General features: G+C 37.9%; 1 protein-coding gene across 1 annotated transcript; it reads right to left on the bottom strand.

Moving 5' to 3' along the window:
- Positions 1 to 587: 587 nt before the first annotated feature.
- LOC103704993 (uncharacterized) lies at positions 588 to 20034 on the bottom strand. Its single transcript, XM_089927122.1, has 5 exons — positions 16915 to 20034; positions 16434 to 16825; positions 6626 to 6628; positions 2991 to 5241; positions 588 to 2904 (listed from the first exon to the last, which is right to left on the bottom strand). Exons 1-5 carry the CDS (start codon positions 19037 to 19039, stop codon positions 842 to 844), a joined length of 6834 nt encoding a protein of 2277 aa, XP_089783248.1. The 5' UTR covers positions 19040 to 20034; the 3' UTR covers positions 588 to 841.
- Positions 20035 to 20143: the final 109 nt, after the last annotated feature.

The following is a 20143-nucleotide window of genomic DNA, read 5'->3' as shown; positions in this document are numbered from 1 at the left end:
GACAAATTTGTTCTGGAATTTGCTTGTAATTTATTACAAGTTCATGTATACCAGTTTGTTAGATTAATAATATTGAAACCAGACACAAAGAATAATGAAGAGGAAAGAACATCTATTAAGAAGGATTTTATGTGTAATGAGGAAGTGGTCTTTTGCTCATTTCCCTACATATCATTTTGCAATTCATCTTCTTTCTCGCGAAAGAATAATTCACCTTCTAATGAAGTAATTAACTGTGATCTGACACAGTAATGCTGATGCAATACTCTCAACAACACTAGAACAGCAATAATAATTAAAAGAATCCGATATGTTTCCAGTATAACGACCAAGAGAAAGGCCCCACATTACTCTTGAAAAATAACATTCTCATTTCTTAAATCTCACATGATGATCAGTGCTTTCTACTTTGAACCTCACATGCAGGAACACTAGATGAATAACAAGACTAGGAACACCCAATGAAGATAATAAGCAATAAGTACATGAAAATATTTATCATTCACAAAAATCACCTCATCAGCTTTTCAAGAATCATTACATTGGAAGTTATAATTTACAAGAAGCAATCATCATCAAACCTCTACTTTAACAACAAACAGTCAAGACAAAAAATATATTATAAAAGAAAAGCTGACCAAAACACTATCCACAAAGCAATCAATCAGATAATAATATCAAAGATGAAAAACCCCAAAAAAACTTTCAGAACCGTTTACCAAAATTTACCCAAAATTTCAACTAACCAGAGTGGTAAAACAAATATCCCAGCACCTCAAGCAAAACAACCACGCAAGAAACAAGCAAAAAAGGAAAACCTTTCTTAATAGTTATCCTTAAATTAATCGGAATCACTTGAGCTAGAACTTGAGCTGGAACTTGATCCTGATTTAGCAGACTTGGTTTTCTTCTTCTTCTTCAAGGCGGAAGCATTGGAGCTAGAACCATCATCCATCTTCTCAACCCCACCTGATTTTCCAGCATTTTGTTGCTTACTTGAGCCAATTTCCTTAGAGACGGCTTCCTTGAAAGCCAACTCGATCTCTTCAGCAGAATGCACTTCAAGAACGCCAGGCTCCAGGTGTCTGTCACTTATCTCAACTTCTGTAGACCCAACATTGGGTGTGGCCACCTTTGGAGGGTTCTCATGGATGCCATCAGATGCTTGCTTGAAAGCTAAATGTATTTCTTCAAAAGATTTTGCTTCAACCATCTGCAGGTCGGAGTGAATCTCCATCGGTTCAAAATGCGGCCCTTCTGGTAAAATTTGAGATGGTCCGACTTCAGGAACAATAGATTTACCTGGACTTCCTTCCGCAAGTTTTTTGAAAGCCAAATTGATATCTTCAACAGATTTTGCTTCAAGAACTAGCAGTCCTGAATCAGTAATTGTTTGCTCAGGATCTCTTTCAGTGATAACCAATTCACTTGCACCAACTTCAGGGGCCATTGTTTTAGACTCGCCAACAATGGGCTCTGAACCAGAAGACGCCCCAGCTTCTTCATGGAGCTGCTTGAAAACCGAATCAATTTCCATAGAGCTCGCTTCAAGAAGATGCAGCCTAGGATTGTAAACAATCTGCTCAGGATTTACAAATGATGACTCAAATGAAGACCCGACCTCTGATTCCACAGAATTTGGCTGGTTGATGACTGAATGCAATTCTTCAGACAGGTTCAAATTGGCTTCAGAGCGTAGACTCAGAGATATATCAGCATACTCTGTGGATCTCACTTCAGAAACTTGCAGGGTGGAAGTGAATTCATGCATTTCAGAAGCTAAAGAACTTGTGGCTACATCATCAGATTGGCCTAGTTCAGATCCTTGTTGATCTGACCTCAATTCTTCTACATGGAAGTCACCAACTGCATCCAATTCTGACAGAAGGTTTTCATCAATCCCTCCGACATTTATGACATCAGGATGGACCTTACCAGATTCCTCATCTGAATCGTTTATATTCTGCTGAGAATAGCCTTCTTGCTCTCTTTGGACAGCATTGACAATGTCGTCCCTTGAATCAGTCAAAACAGTACTGGACTTCATCTCAAGCTCGGACTTTGCCTCTGATAGAATTGAGAAGTCCATGCCTTCCTTCGGCTCAAGCAACTCTAATCCAGTAAAACTACCATCGTGAATAGAAACTGGAGGAATAACTCTGGGATTCACATCCACTGGCTCATAAGCAAGCCTACAAGCCCCGCCAGCATCACTTTCCTCTGTTGACTTCCTCTGAAATAGAGATAGCTCTTGTTCTATATCAGATAAAACAGTTCTGGGTTCTTCAAGTATGTGCAATCCAGTTAAACCAACAAATGACTCAGGCTTTGTCAAATTTTCATGCTCCTCTTCAGGTTTATAGTCATCTAAGTTCTCCTCGGGAATTGGAGGCAAGTCCAAGATACTTATTTGAGATTCTCCAACACCAACTTCAGATGATGGCTGCATTCCAGATTTCTCCGTAGAGTGTGCCTTTTCAAATGCAGATGAAATCAAATGATCAGACAACAGTAGACTGTCTGAATAAGAAGATGTTGCAGTATCAATCATCACATTTCCTTCAGTCTGATGGCTCACATCCACATTAATTCTCGGCTGATGCATAATATCCATAGTTGCTGGCTCTGACAATACAGGTGCAATCGGATCGCTTGCATTTTTCTGGACTGGTTGTAATCCAACTTCAATAACATCTGCCTCTCTAAGTTCAGTTATCTCCCTCGTTCTTGATTCATATTCGGAAGCTAATTTTGATGAAGCCACCCAAAGCCCTCCGGTGGAGGATGCCAACTCCTCCCCTGCGCTTCTAATTCCTGAACTAACATTTCTCCCAACAGGGCTTGGAGATGAACCCACGTGCTGTATTTCAAATTTCAATGAACTGGCATCAGAACCTCCTTTATCTGCATAAAAACAAAGACTCGTTACACGAAGCAATGATAAAAGGATTTCACATCTTTCATAATGGGTCCGAGCTAAGTGCCCTTACCACCGTCTGATGAAGCTTCCGAAATGTTAGACAGGGATTTTTTGATTGCTGATGGGCTGGAATCATAAATGGGATCAGCAACATGACTGTCATCAGCTCTCTCTGCCCTGCTCGGACAATAAGAATCACCAACTGCAAGCATGGGATCCCTAGTTTGTTCCAGATTAGCTGATTGTTCACGAAAGCCTGATCTGGGACTCTTCTCATCCTCTTCTGACGAGGAGGGGCTTGGCTGTTCATACTTCTCTTCAATCACTTCCAATTTCTCAGCTTCTGAAGAGCTTGGAATTATGTCTACTTCATCTCTGATTTCCTCTTCCATTGCTCCAAAAGATTCAGCAGGTTGGCAGTTTTCATCATGGACACTGTTAGCATCTAGTTGAATTCCATGATCATCAGCGATATTGATCTCACTCTTCTCTTGTTCAACCTTCACTGCTTCAACTTCCTCAGAGGGCTGAGCTTCTTGTTCAACAGGTTCAGCATCATGTTCAGGAGGAGACAGCAATTCACCCTCCTGACACAGTTCTTGTTCAACAAGATCTTTATGATATTCTTGATCTGTGACCGAAGAACCTGTGTCAGCATCTGGAACAGAACTCACCTTCAAATTACTCTTGTCACTGAATTGTCTCTGAAAGGCAGCAGAACTTGTCTCCTCCGAGTCCATCCTCTCTGCAGCAAAATAGGGTTTCAACCTAGACTCCTGCTGTTCTTGTTTAAGTTTGGTATCTCCCAAGTTGAAGGTCTCATTCCTCATGAAAAACATCTCTCTTTGTGGATCTGAAGCAAAATCTTGATGGCTCCAAGTCTCTACCGTACGGCTGCTGCTTACATCTGCTGGATCATAAGGGAAATCAAACGGGTTCCTTCTGGGCAGCAGAACAGACGGGGCTGAACCTGGAATTGGTGGCAAACCGATTGATTCCCCTGAATCATATGGAAGGTCAAATGGATTCTGTCTTGGTGCTGAAATGGGTGGAATTTGAACATGAAAGCGTGACAGTTCCTCCATGCTGCCATCCAAGTCTATCATATTTCTCTCTGTTCCAAACCTTAGATCCTTCCTTGCTCTTCGTTTTGCAATTAGGCTCTCCAATCTTCGATTTCTTTCCAGTTCAGAAGACCCAAGATCCATAACATTCTTCTGATCATCTGCTGTCCATGTCACCGCAGCTTCCGCCCCATCATCTTTTTCTTCCTGTGCTTCTTCATCTTCTTCATCCTCCTGGTTTTCAGCTTCTTCCTCCACACTATCATCATCTGATTCATGATTGTGAGAGGACCCTTGGGAAGCACCATCTATGCTGCCTTTGGATAAAAGAGCGGGCTGAGTTTCAGAGCCCAAAAGTGGGTGAAGCTCATCGAGCATCGGAATGATGTCAGCCATAGAAGCATCAGGCGAAGAACTTTCTGCCTGCTCGGATTCAGAATCTGAAGAAGCATCATGGATGTCAATATGCTGCCAAGGTGAACCCAGAGAAGAATCAAAGTAACTGTCCAATGCTGGCTTATTAATCTCCACCTTAAGGCCCTCATTTTCCATTTGATCTGTTGCAGTGAAACCATCAATATCTTTGCCCACTTTAAGCACACCTTCAGCTACATTTTGTCCAGAAAATTCTTTCTTCTCAGCTATTTCCTGCTCGTGGAGCTCTCTTTCTTCTGTCACTATCTCCTCACCAGGAATCTCTTTCTTGTGTTCCTTAGCTGAAGAGCTCGCAGCCAAAGTGTCATCCTTCTCATCTCCCTCATCATATATTGTTGCAAAAGGGATACTCTCCTCTACCTCACAACAAGGAGTAGCCCCTTTTTCACCCAAAACTGCCTCTTTGACTGCCATTTCCTCTATCTCTCTTTGATTTTCCACATGGGTCTCAACCATGCAGCTCTCATCTTTCCTAACAACAAGATCACTGGCAGAAGAACCAACTTGCAGAGAAGAAATTTCCTGAGTCCTCTTATCCACTTCTTCAATTTTAGGGATATTTGGTTCACCATGACTCAGAAGGGTTCCAAGAAGAAGAGCAGTGCAGATAAGGACGGGTGAGGAAGACACCAGAAAAGCAAATAGAGAAGGAAAAGATTTGTACAGTATAAGCACGAAACACACCACACTGAAAATAAAAGGATGATCTCGAGCAGATTTATAGCTAGTTCTGATGGCATATATCAGAAATTTTTTGATATGTAATATAACTTCCTTTCTCTCAATTGCCATATCTTCTTGCCTTTCTTTCCTCCAAAAAAACTGGTGGCAACAAAGAAAGACAATGATATTAGCTCTCCAGTAGAAACTTGACAAAATCAAATTTATGGAAGGGGAGAATATACAAGAGTTCAAGCTCAAGCAAAAGCGAGCAAAACCTGAAGTCCTGTTAAATATGACTTCCAAAAGAAATGAAAATATCATCAAGAAAATATAGTTCCATTTCTCAAACATATGTTTAAATCCCAACCTGGGTGTAACCGGTCAGAATCATAGAAGACCAAACAAAGAGATAGATAGACACGAAGTATTGCCCTAGAAACCTGCCGTCAACATCTTTTTTCTTCTTTAGTTTCTTTTTACAGATCAGGGTTTAAGAGCAAAGAAAAAATATGCTGGATTTTAATTTATCTCAAAAGGAAACCAACTTATGAAAAGAAGAAACAATATATCCATTAATGAATTAGATTAAAGTATGAACAAGGAAGCAGCCCAATTCTGAGAAACAGCAAACCTTTGTTTTTCACATGATAATGCTCTCATCAAGTAAAGATTACAAAAACCTTTCCTTCTCTGTAAGTTACTCTGTTGTACATACTCTCTGATTATCAATAATGAACGGGTGGCAGTTTTTTGCCTCCCTTTACATCAAAAAAAAAATGATAATGGGCAAAAGACTCCAGAAAACAGATTTATCTTCACTCTTCTTTCTCAATACCATTTATAACTAATGAAATCCATGGGCTATAAATTTGACCAGATATCAAAAGCAGTCTCAAACAAGGTTCTTCTATTTCTTCACTTAATCATATAAACTTAAAAAAAGAAAGAAGACACAAGAAGAAGAAAAAAGGCACTTCAGCATATAAATCTTCAGAAATCCACCTCAAAGAACCCATCCAGAAGAAATCTTTAGAAATGATATCAACTGACAGGGAAATTAGGCTATTTTACTTCCGAAGGCTGTTATTGTATCCTCCCATTTTCCTTCTCTTCGTGATCAGATTTCAAGTGAGAAGTTGCACTTGAGGACCAACTGAATGGAATGCATTGGGAAATAGATGTAATAACAGATCAATCAGGAAAGAAAAGAAACAGAAGTCTCACTGATCGAAACCGATTCCCATTTGAGAAGGAAAAACAAGGAGATGATGATCCAAGTAAAAATCCAGAAAACCAACCTCCAACTACTTATCAAGATCAAATCTTTCGGTGGAAAAGCATCTCCAGATGATCAATAGAACAAGATTTCACCCCAAATCCACCAAAACGCAAGTGCAAAAAAAAAAGAAGAAGCTCTGCACCAGTTTTTAATAGTAAAATGAATCAAACTCACCTGAAAAAAGCGATCAAAATCGGATCTAAAAACCGAAAGACGTGACTGCTGAAACCGTAGTAAGATAAGACGAGATAGAAGGACGCTTACAATGGATCAAAGAACAAGGAAAAGATGTTCACAACGAACGGTCCAAAGCTCGCTCTTCTACTCACTAATTTCTTGTGCCTTTGTCAGCGAATGAGGTGCGGCTCTGGTGTTTTGGGCGGCGAAGCAAAGGCCTAGCGAGCCGAAAGGAAGGGGGGCGGTGGAAGAACAGAATCTAAACTAAAGAAGAGGAAAGTGGACGGGGAATGGGCTCTCTCGTACGAGGCTGACGAGATCCAACCGGCGTCAAAAGAAAGAACCTTTTTTTTGTTTACTTCTATTCCTGTCCTCCTCGGTTCGTGGGATCTGTACAAGTGCCCAGGCTTTCACGAGGTGTGATAACTCGCCTCCCATTTTCAGTAAATGCACACCAGTTCGGTCATTCTCTCTCTAGAACGTACATAGAACAGAGACAATAAAAGAAGGAAATTATATGGGAACAATAGTATAATAATGTACTGCTATTAGTATGAAGAGTGAAGTGCAAGTTCATACCATTATGAGGTCATGCAAGAGCTCTTGTCAAAAGGGAAAAAGTTGATTGAAAAGCTGCTTATAATTTGGATATGAGCTAGATTCAGAAGCTCGAAGGTCATTTCTCAATTTACTCTGCTGTATAAACTTGTATACAATTAAACTATTTATAAGACTAGTTTTTCTAGTTGATATATTTTCTATTTTTGATCTTTGCAAGTGTAAATTCTAATAATAGCTCTAGATTGAGAGAAGTTGTCTAAGTGCTGCAATATGATCTACAGGCAAAATATCTATAGTTCGAATTGCATGGAAATGCTTCAGAGCATTTATTGATGTTAGATGTAAGTAATCATATTTGCAATGGTTTCAATCTTTAACATATTTAGCTACCAAGAACCAAACATGCTTATAGTCTAACCCTTCTCTAAACAGTAACTAGATAAAGGAATTCTAAAAAAAGAAAATGAAAAATTGAGAATTATGAAATGGCCAAAAGATACAACTAGAGGTGCATAGGAAAAAGGCGCAGCGAGACATGGTAATTGTTTTTTTTTTTTTCAAATGTAGTAAACAAGTTGCATGAAATTTGAGCAACTTTTCATCCACCTCTGGCTAATCGAAGAATGGAGATTGTTATAAGGAGCTCATCTTCGAAAAATCTATAGGTAATACTTATAATTACTACGACATAAATATATTGTCCAACAATACTAAAGCAACAACTACACAGCCACTCTTAATTATGCTTAATAGAAATTCTCTATATTTTTTTTTTAAGTCTTATATTAACATTGTGCCTCGTCGAGTCCATCAAAATCCAAAATTTGACTGAATTAACACGACCAACAAGTTCTTTAACAAATATTCAAATATATCTTCTAATTAAATTAATTGTGGACACATTTAGACAAGATTAAACTATGTGGTCAGGGCTAGGTTTAAAACCACAAATGCACAATATAATGCTAATTGATTTGAGGTCTACTTTTTCGATCCAAACCTATGCTTTTGTCCAAGATTCATTGATTCAAATTTATGTCACAGTTAAACTTATGGGTGATTCAAACTCTTTTAATTATCAAATCATGTTCTCTAGAAGATTATTTAGCAATAGGCTCGACTAAAATCTCTCTTTTATATGTAGAAAGAAAGGCTTACCGCTGTTGGCCAATAACATTCCAGAAGAATCTTTTTATTATAAAATAGTAATGTGAACTATTGAAGGCGCATTTTTTGGGGGTTGCATTTCCTTGCTGCCTTCTCTTAATCTATCTAGAGAAATAGAGCGGAGTGGCTGCATAATCAAGGAAAAGGGAGTATAGTTTGCTGCTAAAAAGAGAATGGCATAAATTTCAATCATTTATGCATAAAGTTTAAGGATTATAAACCGACGCCATCTTTTAGAAATATGATTTTTTTCAAAGAAAAATAAAATATCTAAAATTATGAGGTAAAAGAAAAAAATATTTGTAAGTTGCGAGACTTCATTGTTAAGCCAAGCAAGTGTTTGCCTACTTTTCCATGAGGTGTAAAGCAACTTCTTTCTTTCAGTAAATTAATCTTTAGGATATGAGATCAAAGTTTGCTACGACGAAATTTTTCATTTTTTTTCCTAGTATAAAGAACAAAAGCGAAAGAGCTCCATTGTTTATGGTTCTTATGGTCCTTTGATACTCCCATCATTTGCTTTTTGAACTAGGTAATGGTCCTACTTCATGTCATTGATAACACAATCCATTTGATATGGTACTCCAAATAATCACACCAAGTTCAGGCTTTCATTGTAAGTCTTCCAATTTTGATCTAATACGTGCCTTGAGTAGGTTGGGAATAGTTTTTGGTCCAAGCTTATTAGAACATGATCTAGGCTTGATTGTAACAAGCCCCACCCTCTGAGTTGTTAACAAAAATCCTTTTGAACATATTTATCCAGGTCTTATGATGTTCATCAAATCCAACGCCTTGTTGGATGGTTTTCAACACCCCACTCCTTTGGTGTTTTATAATGATCATTATGGAGCAGAATACTTGTATCCATCCCTGGACCCTAGAGATGTTTGCTGTTGACCGTTGGGGGATAAGTTTGAAAAAAAGAAGAAGAACAGCAACTCTTTATTTGTTAGGAATCGTGGGGGGGGGGGGGGGGGGGGGGGGGGGGGAGAAATAAAGTCAACCCTCTTTTAAGAGGAGAGAAAAACGCATGTTCACACTTTTAATTTTAGAAAAAAAAAATGCCATGCATTCTATCACTGTTTAGATTGTAGAGTCTGATCCAATGATCCATATGAATCATGATGTAGAATTAAGGTATTGATACTCATATTCATGCAAGGTTATTGATTCACATTGCAGCTCATTTGGTGTAACAATGCACGACACTTACTTCATATGTACGTAATAAATTTTAAAAATAAATATTATCCCATTATTGGAGAGATGGCAGCCACAAGCACACGATGTATCTTCCAAATAAAAATTATTCAAATTTATTTTCACAAAAAATCAGCATATTCTCTCAAAGAAATTTTCAACTAGTTGGAGGAGGAATAGTGAATGCTCCATAGAACCAAATGAACACATAGATAAGCTGATTTCAGTCATCTTGACCATGTTGAGGTATGTGTTCTTATTTCATCAATTTAGTTTTGATCTTAAGGGTTGTCATTGAACCTAAGCACAAATATTGCCCTAAGTATAGTCGAACCTTTATCAAGTATTTAACCTTGGTTCAAGACTAGAGATTAATGCTTGAAACACACCCAAAAGTAGTCATGTAGATTAGTTTCACTGATATAATGAGAGAGTGGAAAAATTGTGATGATACATGCAATACTACTTTAGAGAGCATATTCAAAGTGGTGGAAGGAGCTAAATTCAGGAGAGTAGATTTTTCAAAGAAGTTATTCTTTAATACTTCTATTATATCATGTAAAGGATTATTGGATACACGATATTACCACAAGTAGTATTAAAACAGGGTACATAAGTAAACATATCTACAATTTGATTTCCAAATAATAATATAATCTCAAAATACTATCAAAAGATGTTCAAAGATTAAGCTTTATAAACCTATTTTTTGATGTAAGGATTAGATTTTTTTTTAGAACGAAGGGATAGAGAGCAACATAAAATGTAGGAGTTTATTGATTGGATTTTAGGAGGTGATAAGGGCCTATCAACATAAAATGCATACAACATAAATGACATTTTCTTTAAAAAAATAAAATAAAATCTTAATATTCTGCAAAATATAGAAACTTGAATAAGAATTTCTTAACATGTAAGCTGATGGTATGATTCATCTTTAGAGGCCATCTTAAATGTAGTGGAAGAGTTAATTGAGATACCAAATAAGACTTGGAGATAATTATTGAAAGGATATGGCATGTTATCCTTTCAAGAAAACTTGACCTTAAAATGGAACCAATGCCCAACTTTAGCATCCATGTAAACCCAATTAAATAAATGGGAGTAGACTATTTATCCTTGTTTAATAAGATTAAATCACTCTATCAGCAAGTAGAATACATGCAAAGAATAATGGTCGTGCCGGCTTGGATATAATTAATGAAAGGATTTGACATATTATCTTTTCAAGAAAATTTGTGGAACCAATGCCCAACTTTAGTGTCCATGTAAACCCAATTAAATAAATGGGAGGAGACAAATTATCATTGTTTAATAAGATTAAATCACTTTATTAGCAAGTAGAATGCACGTAAAGAATAATAGTTGTGCCGGCAATTACAAATAAAATGTCTAAGCAAACAATATTCAAACTTATATGATAGTATGTTTCTCATACGGACACTAGCATGACAATTTGACTACGTTACTTTACTTCTTTTTTTATATATAAAAAAAAACTAATAGAGCGCACGCTTAGTAGTAACTCTCTAACTTGGCCTCCTTTCACCGTGCAAATTTTCGATCCTAAGTTATTGGTACAATTAGCTTCAATTTGACCAAGCCTTTTTTTTTTTTTTTTGCTAAGGCTGGTAGATCATACCTGACGAGTACGGATGCATCCAATAAAATCAAAAAACAAGACTTCCTTAGAGTCATTGTGCATACGCAAGTTGTCTTTTTAAAATGTATATATTTTCACAAGAGAAGAGAGATGTTTAAATTATCTATAGAGTATTTCCTTGACCTAATCATATACGATGATGACCGGTGCCTATTGCAGGGTTTCTTGACATGGAAATAGAATTTGATGTTGGGATAAAGTTAGACCATGTATTTTTGCATTTGACCCAATGTAGAGTATTATTACCATAACAAATTTAGATAAGTGGATGATGACTTCTATTCAATGTCCCCTCTTGTTGCCAATCCCAATCTCCACAACTTCAGATTAATCCCAAGAGAAAGGGATGGGGTGATGAGAATCCGAAGCTTTTTGAGTACGTAGGAAATGGACAACATACTCTCTCCGGTCGGCTTTTTGCGTCATCTTGTTTCACTTTGGAAAAGAGAAGTACCAAACGGATACCTTTCTTTCCATCTAATCCAGCCGGCCACAAGAAATTCCCCCCGGGCCCAGCCTAACAGAGCTAAAAGATTAGCAGCTGTACCCTTTAATTCCATATGAATATAGGGAAGTTCCTTTGTTTGATTTCTTTTTAATTGAAATAAATAGCTATTCCATAGATTGGACAGAGCATATATAAATTCTAATATGAAAAAGTTAGGCAGATGGCACGCTTAGTCTGAATCCTTGCACCCATTCTAGGATTAACCAGCCTCTTAGCACATGAAGCCAAACTAGATGAAAGTGAATTAGGATAGGCTAATCTATGTTTCTACCTTATTATATTCTTATTGTTTATATTAAGAGAGGTTAATCTCCACCTTTCTATCTTATTGTTTATACCTTATTGTTTATATTAATTGAACCCTACCCTCTTTCCTATGTAGTAAGGAAGTACGATACGAGTAAGTGTCATGGAAAATGTACATATGCTGAGTGTACGAAGAAAATTACAAATACACGAGAAGTAACAAAAACAAATAACATTTATTATAGAGTGATTCTGAGATAATTTTATTTATAACCATCAAGCTTCACATCTATGGTCACGTTATGAAATTCTTATCACTCAGCCATCCACTCCCACAGATCAAATACACGAGAAGCGTGTTCATTTTCCAATATTTGAACTGCAAGCTTGCATCAGAAATCACTTTATAACTTGACCTTATTTTCTAAATAGGTAATAAAATTAATGCTTAATTATCATCTTTTCTTTGAATAATTCTTAGGACCGACGCCAATAATGTCAACAAATGATTTATGAATAATTTACATAATTATTGGAAGTAGTAAGTCCATTGGCAGGTGGTTTATACTAATACAATTATGAATAACTCGACTGATGAATACCTATGAATGACTTTAAAATACTATAATGATTCAGGGAGTATTCTGACATAACTTGCTGTTTGATGGCATGTGGCCAATCAGATTTGTATGAAATGGGCTAAGTAAGCCTCATTATTATCATATGAGCATACAATGTTTGAACCCAGAATTCTTTCATCAAAATTCAAATCAAAAGAGGATTTATAATAATCCTAAAGTTCCATGACATTCAAACTAGTTGTTATGTTTGCTTTTTTGGACTAGCTGCTTTTTAAATTCATATGATTTTGACTCCAAATTTAAGCTGAAACATAAAAATGTCAAGGCATTGATGCATATACTCTAGACTAGTAAGATTTATCAATGCCACAGAAAAAATTGCCACCATTTGTAGTTCTTACATCGGTCGAGCAAGTTTTATTTGTCTCTCTGTATCTCACAAAGTGAGATTCATTTGAACCCATGACTCCTCCACATTTCCTCTCCCCAGTTTATAAGTTCGATTTTAGCATAAACAGAAACATATGCTTTCATGAACTACAAAAGAACAGATATCTATCTGTTATCATTAGTTTAAAAGCCAAAAAAAGCATTGTATCCATGTCCAGTTGGTCGCCATCATTTCTGGCTTCGTTTTATATTTGAAGTAGTATCATTATAGCTGCCATTGTCAAGCTTAGGCCAAGGGCCCATTCTAGGAATCCAGTATATGGAAGATTGGACCAGAGTAATCATGGAAGTTCCAAGCTTTATTAATGATACATCTATCTCTGCAAGAGGATTAAGGACAACTTAGGGCAATTAAGTAATAAATCCCAAATGATTCAAATTGGACTGGGAGAGAACCATAACATGGGCCGAGCTTTGTTAGTTCTGATCTGGTTATGGTGGACAAAGATATTAGAGGATTACCATCTTGACTACAGAGTAGTATTATTTAATTTTTCCTTTATTTAATTTCATCTATTCATATCTTCCGAATTTGGATTTTGAGGCTCGCTTTTGGGTTAGCTTTCTGGATAGGGTTCTGAAGTGAGATCAGTACCTTTTATAAAAATTTGTACGCCCGCTAAGAGACCCCCTCGAGGCTGTTATGTAAATGTATCTTGGATCCATATGACCAATCTGATATCAAAGTGATCTTAACTGATCCAACTAAGTAGGCTCTCGAAATTTTTTAGGTTAGTGATCGGCCGATGGTTCCGATCGCATTATCTCAAGCACAATTAGATGGAAACATGGACCTCCTCCATGATCGAACTCTGAGGAATTTATTTACCATGTTACAATCATATTGTTGAACCTCTATCATGCCTAATGAATGAAGTTGTTCATCAACAGCTCGAGCTCCGCTAAATGTTGCTCATTCAACAAGGAAAAGAACCAAAATTCCAACATGACTGAAAGCCGAGCACCTTGTGCTTGCACAAATAAACAAAAGCTCAAGATCAGTTTACTAACAAGCTTTCTGAAGTTTTTTTCTTTCTTTTTTTCAACAACAAAAAAAACCAAGCTTGAAGAGCTGTTACCAAACTCAGCTAGAGCTCAGTTATCCCTTTTCATATAATGAGCTCAGATTGGATATCTCAGTGCTTCACTTGGCTCTCAGCTTGTTTAGCTCCAGTTGTTGGGACTATTGGTATCAACAATGGTAAGGGCGATGATTGCATTATCCAATAGAAGCCCAAACCGCTCAAGGTCTCTCATTTGCACCATCAAGCCAATAATGTGCAAATTGGTTGAAAAATAGAGATAGAATCAAAGAAATCCCTTGATTGTTTAAATGTTTATCTGAAGCTTTTCCAATTTTTGTTTAAAAATATGAAAAAGAGAAAATGAAAGCATCTGGTCTAAGGATTGAGGATTATGGCATACTGGGCCTATTGTATTTTGGACCAGAACGAGAGCCCTAAACAAAACGAAAGAAAATTGTGGCTGTCTCATCCTTAGTCTACCTGCAAGGCTAACATTGAAAATTCTCAATGGTCAGAAATTTTTGTAACATGGTCAGGATAAGATATTTTAGATATTAGGAAAACAATCAGGAGCCACTCTTAGGCAAATGTCTGCATTGGGGACTGGTCATCCAAGTAGCTGCATTGAATGAAATGGAACTGATCTAGCGGAAATATTTTGATATGGTTTATGAATTTGGAAACCCTTTTAAAGGGCAAGTTGGAAAATGAGATCACAAGATTAATGATACATCACAAAAAGGAAAGGCAGAGATTTATAATCTTCGATAAGAACATAAATAAAAAATCTCATGCAATCAAGATCGTCACATGCATCCCACTATGCAATGATCATTGCAAAATATTCAGTTTGGTTAATCAAGAAATGGATCATGACTGTCTAGTTAAAAGAAAGGGAAGAAACAAAGAAGTTGACAGCGCAGTTAACAATGAGATCGACTCCTGATCATTTTTGAATTGAAAAGATAGACATGTATAAGGTGTGCTTCCTCAATTAAAGTTTCAATTGGCAGATAATTCTCAAATGTACCAATTGGAAATTGTTGTTTCTGTTATAACATAAACAGATGGAATAGTTTACCAACCAAACACAATTAAATTTTCTGTCAATAAAATAATAGTTATCATGCAGCCTTTATCAGTCATCATAATTAAAAATAACAGGGGCAATGGTAAAAGCACCTTGCTGTTTGATAATGTCAGACAGAACAAATACATTTTAATATAAAGATTTGAATTTAAGCAAATTCTTCTAAACTGATGAACTCAAAATATCATATCAACTAACAGTCGTCATAATGGAATGATGGCTAAACAATATCCATCTTTAGGTACCCGATATGCGTGTATGATGCGACTATGGACTTTCAAAACCATGATATTGGCTGTCATTATGTTATACAAATTACAACCTAAACTTTTGCCTAACAAAATCCTTATTGGAACTTTCTTCTCTAAATGGATCTACATACACAGATCTGGCCAAACACTGTGCCCATGGATCAAAATTGGAACCCCTAAAATTTCTAGTTTCCCTTGACATTAGCTCCAACTAACAAAACATGAAAAGGAGAAGGGAAAAAAAAAGAAGCAAGACAGTTTCTTTCATGATGCAATGGAGACCCTGACTCTAGCACCACTCTTCCAGCAAAGCTTCTTCTTCCCCTATGCTAGAGGCAGCACTGGAGATCCCACAGTGAGCATTCCATTGGCAACAAAGCCATGAAGGTTGATCTGGTTGCTGATATGAAGGTAATGCAGAGGTGGAGGCCATGCCAGCAAGCCTGCCAGAGGCAACGAGGTGGTGAGGGTAGACCTGATACATGCCAGCTGAGGAGGAGAGGAAGGCGAGCTTGAGCTCAAGCACAGATAAAGCAAAGGCCATCAGACCTTTGTCTATGCTCTGGGCTGAACATGCTTCAACAATGCAGGGTAGCTTGCAGGAGGCACGGACGATGGCATTGGTGGAGGAGGTGAGGAGGTCTGGGATCTGGTGGAAGCGAGGGCGGCATTTCGAGCAGGGTTTCATTGGTGTAACCTTAGAATTATTGTTCCTTTTCTGCTTCTTTAGTTACTTCGCCATCTATACATGATGCCCGGACTGAAACATTGAGGGAACCTATAATGTCCATAGCAGTGACCCAATTATTTTATGTTCAACTCCAGCAATACATGTCAAAATGTGAATGACATTGAGGGGATCAAATAATAAGCTGCTAATCAAAAGGTAAAATATACCCGAATTTTATACTATAAATAAGCATGCAGAGGTATCGATTTTACTCTAAAACTTGAACCAGTGAAAATGAGTCCCACTATCTTAATGAAGGAAGATCTCTCATTTCCCACAAAACTTGAAGGATCAAAATCAAACTTACATTGCAAAAAAAAAAAAAAATTGGTATATGAATCAGTCGTAGATAAATTTTATAAAGAACTCTTCCCATGGACATCTAACAAGACATGAATTAAATATAGCAGTTTTGAATTAATTGAGACTACCTTCACTTGATTCAGTCCCCACTGAAGATAAGCTTGAGCGGCGCGAAGACAAACTTGAGCGATGCAACCACCGCTCACTTGATGCCTTTGGCAATATAGGCAAAATTGGATGAACCAAATCATCATGGACTCCGTATAGGTCATCTCCAATAACATCACGCTCCCTGATCTCAGATATCTCCCTTGATCTTGATTCATTCTCCTCGACAGAAGCTAAACTCGATGCAATCCAAAACACTTGGCCAGCAGATGCCAGCTCTTGTCCTGTGCTTTCTCCCAAGGAAGCATTCCGCTCAGCTGTCCTTGGAGGAGAACCCACTAATGAGACATTTGCTTGCATATCAGACGTCGAAGAGTCATGGGAATTGTAACCTTCTTTACCTGCATAATGAAACATTTTGATAAAGGAGACAATACTAAAGAAGTTTACAGTTGTTGATGGTTCAGAATTGGAACTAGCTTGCCCTTACCTGCACCAAATAGAGCTTCATCAAGTGCTGAAACATTAGATTGGGTTTTTTCAATTGCTGATGGGCTAGAGTCATAAACAGGCTCTGCAACTTGACTATCATCAATTTGCTCTGCTTCCCTACTCTGGATATCAGAATTTGCAGTAACTGATTCACTGGAACCAACAGAAACTGTGGGGGAAATGCCCCTTGTTTTCTCCATACTAGCTGCTTGTTCATTAACGCTTGCTTTGGTACTCTTCACATTCTCTCCTGATGAAGTGGAGGAGCCTGACTCATACTTCTCCTCAATTACTTCAGCTTTCTCAGCATCTGAAATAATAGCGTTTGGCTCCAATTCTTCACTGGTTTCCTCTCCAACTTCTCCAAATACTTCAGCAGCTTGATGAGCTTCTTCCATGACCCTGCTGTGATCATCACTTGGACTAATCCCACTCTGTAGTTTTTCGACATCCACTGAATCAGCTTCGGAGGATTGACTTTCTAGCTCACTGTTTTCAGCATCATGGTACGCAATAGAATCACTCTCTCGGTGAAGTTCTTCTTCTGGTAGCTCTTTATGAGATTCCTGCTCAGTAACTAAAGATATTGCATCAGATTTTGAACTTGACTTCAAGTCACTCTCCTCACTTGATTCTCTCTGATCATCAGCAAATCCTGTCTCCTCTGTATCAGTCCTCTCCGCAACAAAATAGGGTTTGAACCTAAATGTGTGCCTCTCTTGTGTAAGATCCCCAAGAAATAATGCTCCTGAAGTGAAGCTCTCATGCCTTCTAAATAACATATCTCGCTGCTGATTTGTCACAACCTCTTGCTGGCTCAAATTCTCCACAATGGAATTACCAGTTACATGTGGTTGTTCATAAGGAAGATCAAAAGGATTTTGTCTCGGCAGTAGTCTAGAAGGAGCGGAACCAGGAATTTCATCTGCATCATAAGGAAGATCAAAGGGATTCCTTCTTGGAGCAAAAACAGTTGGAATCTGAATCTGAAAGCGAGACAGCTCTTCTATGCTTGGCAATGAGTCATTACTATCCAAGTCTATTAAATTTTTCTCCATTAACTTTCTTGCTCTTTGCTTTGCAATTACATTCTCCAACCTCCGATTCCTTTCCAGTTCAGATTTTCCAAGTTCCACAAGATTCTTCTGATCATCTTCTGTCCATGTTACCACAGGTTTAGTTTCGTCATCTTTCTCCTGTCCTTCTTCATCATCTTCATCATCCTGGTTTTCAGCTTCTTCCTCTGCACTACCATCATCTGAGAACCCTATGGAGGCAGCATCTGAGTTGTCTTTCGATAGAAGAGCAGGATGAGGAGCTTCTGAGTCTAATAAAAGCGGGTGAAGCTCGTCAAGCATTGGCATGATGTCAGACATAGAAGCAGCATCAGGAGACGAACTTTCAGCTTGGTCCAATTCAGAACCTGAAGAAGCATCATGATGATCAACATGATGCCAAGGTGAACCCAAAGATGAAACAAGGCCATTGTCTGAAGTAGGCATATCAACACCCTTCTTAGGATCCTTAGCCTTCCTTTGATTCGAGGTGGTTGCGCTGCCAATATCCTTACCTGCTTTTGGTCCACCTGCAGCTAGCTTTTCTGAAGAAGCTTCTTTCTTCTTAGCAATTCCATGACCATGAATTTTCTTAACTTCGCTCACCTTCTTGCCATAATTCTCTTTCTTGTCTTCATCAACCACAGATCTTTCAGCCATGGAACTATCACCCCTGGCATATCTCTCATTCTGTGCCACTGCCTCACTACCGACACTAGCCCTTCCATTGCCCAAAGCAGCATCTCTGACAGCCATTTCCCTAGTTTCTCTTCTACCTTCCAAATTGGCTACAGCCCCAACCTTAAGAGGACTAAGCCTCTGAGTCTTCCTATCCTCCTTTTCGACTTCAGGGATATTTGGTTCACCATAAATGAGAATGGTTCCAAGAAGAATGGCAGTGCAGACAATGACAGGAGAGGAAGAAACCAGGAAAACAAATAGAGAAGGAAAAAAGCTATACAGTATAAGGACAAAAAACACCATGCCAATAATAAACGGATGATCGCAAACAAATATGTAACTAGTTCTTCTGATATATACGATTATTTCTTTGGCCCCAAATGCCATATCTTCTTTTTACTCTGTAATTTCTCCTTTACTAATGTGCTGGCAATAGAAAGAACAACAAGATTAGCACCCCACTAGAAGCGAGGAAACGAGAAGTACCACTTCAGCTAAATCTTTGCAAGGATATAAAACTCGGTACTGATGGCTCAAGTGAAAGTAAATTCACCAAAAAGATGTACTAGAAAAACATGTTATACTGTCATAAAACTTATAACCAGAAACAGACTCCTGTTAATCTAAGAAACATTTGGAAGGCAAACCTAAATGGCTAAATCAACAAATCCGTATAGACTTCATCAGGGAATAATCAAACAAAGAGATAGCAACACAAGTATTTTTACTTCAGAAACCCAAAGTAACAGTTTTCTCCTTCTCTATATCATTTTTTATCCATCAAAGTTCAAATGCAATAAATGAGACATATGTCACAGAAAACCATCATCATTAACGAAAGAAATAAACAAATTTACTAATAAAGACAATTAAAATATGAGTACTGGCAGCGCCATTATAAGCCCAAAAGCAAGAGGATTCTCTTAACTATTTGTTGCCTGTGAATATTAGTGCATATGGAATTATGGATCGTCAAAACCATCCTCAAAAATCTTCAAGGCCCATGACAAAAAACCAACCAAAGTCGAATCATTTTGTGGAAAACTACTTCCATATAGTAAACAGATCTTTTGTTATCAAAACACGCCCGGATCATCAAACAAATCAAAGGGGAGAAGAAAAGCAAACAAGGTGAGCATAGGAGCACTCACATGGATCAGTATTCACAGAAAACAAACATAATCTCGCTTTTCTTCTGTTCGGTTTCTCATGTTTTGCTCCGCTTGGAGAATCGAAACGAAGAAAGAGGAATAATATTTAAATCAGAAATAAATGAAAATGGGGGGGAGAGAGACCGCAACTCCCTGCGCGTGGAGACGAAACCAGCGTCCACGGCGCGCGAACCGCGGCACCGGAGCGCCCCTGCCCTCTCGATAAATATACCCCGTCGTTTTTTCCCTTCCCCGTTCGCTCGCTCCAAGGACTTGTTTGGCTCACGGAAAAGGAAGAAAAATATTCACGAATAAAAAAAAAAGTTATTTAGTATTTTTT

Source organism: Phoenix dactylifera, chromosome 14, assembly GCF_051530095.1.
Source record: "Phoenix dactylifera cultivar Ajwa chromosome 14, Ajwa_hap1_PhDact_Kaust_v1.1, whole genome shotgun sequence".
In the NCBI taxonomy this organism is placed as follows: Eukaryota; Viridiplantae; Streptophyta; class Magnoliopsida; order Arecales; family Arecaceae; genus Phoenix; species Phoenix dactylifera.
The sequence above is the reverse complement of the archived record's forward strand: the minus strand, read 5'-3'. Positions and strand labels throughout refer to the sequence as shown.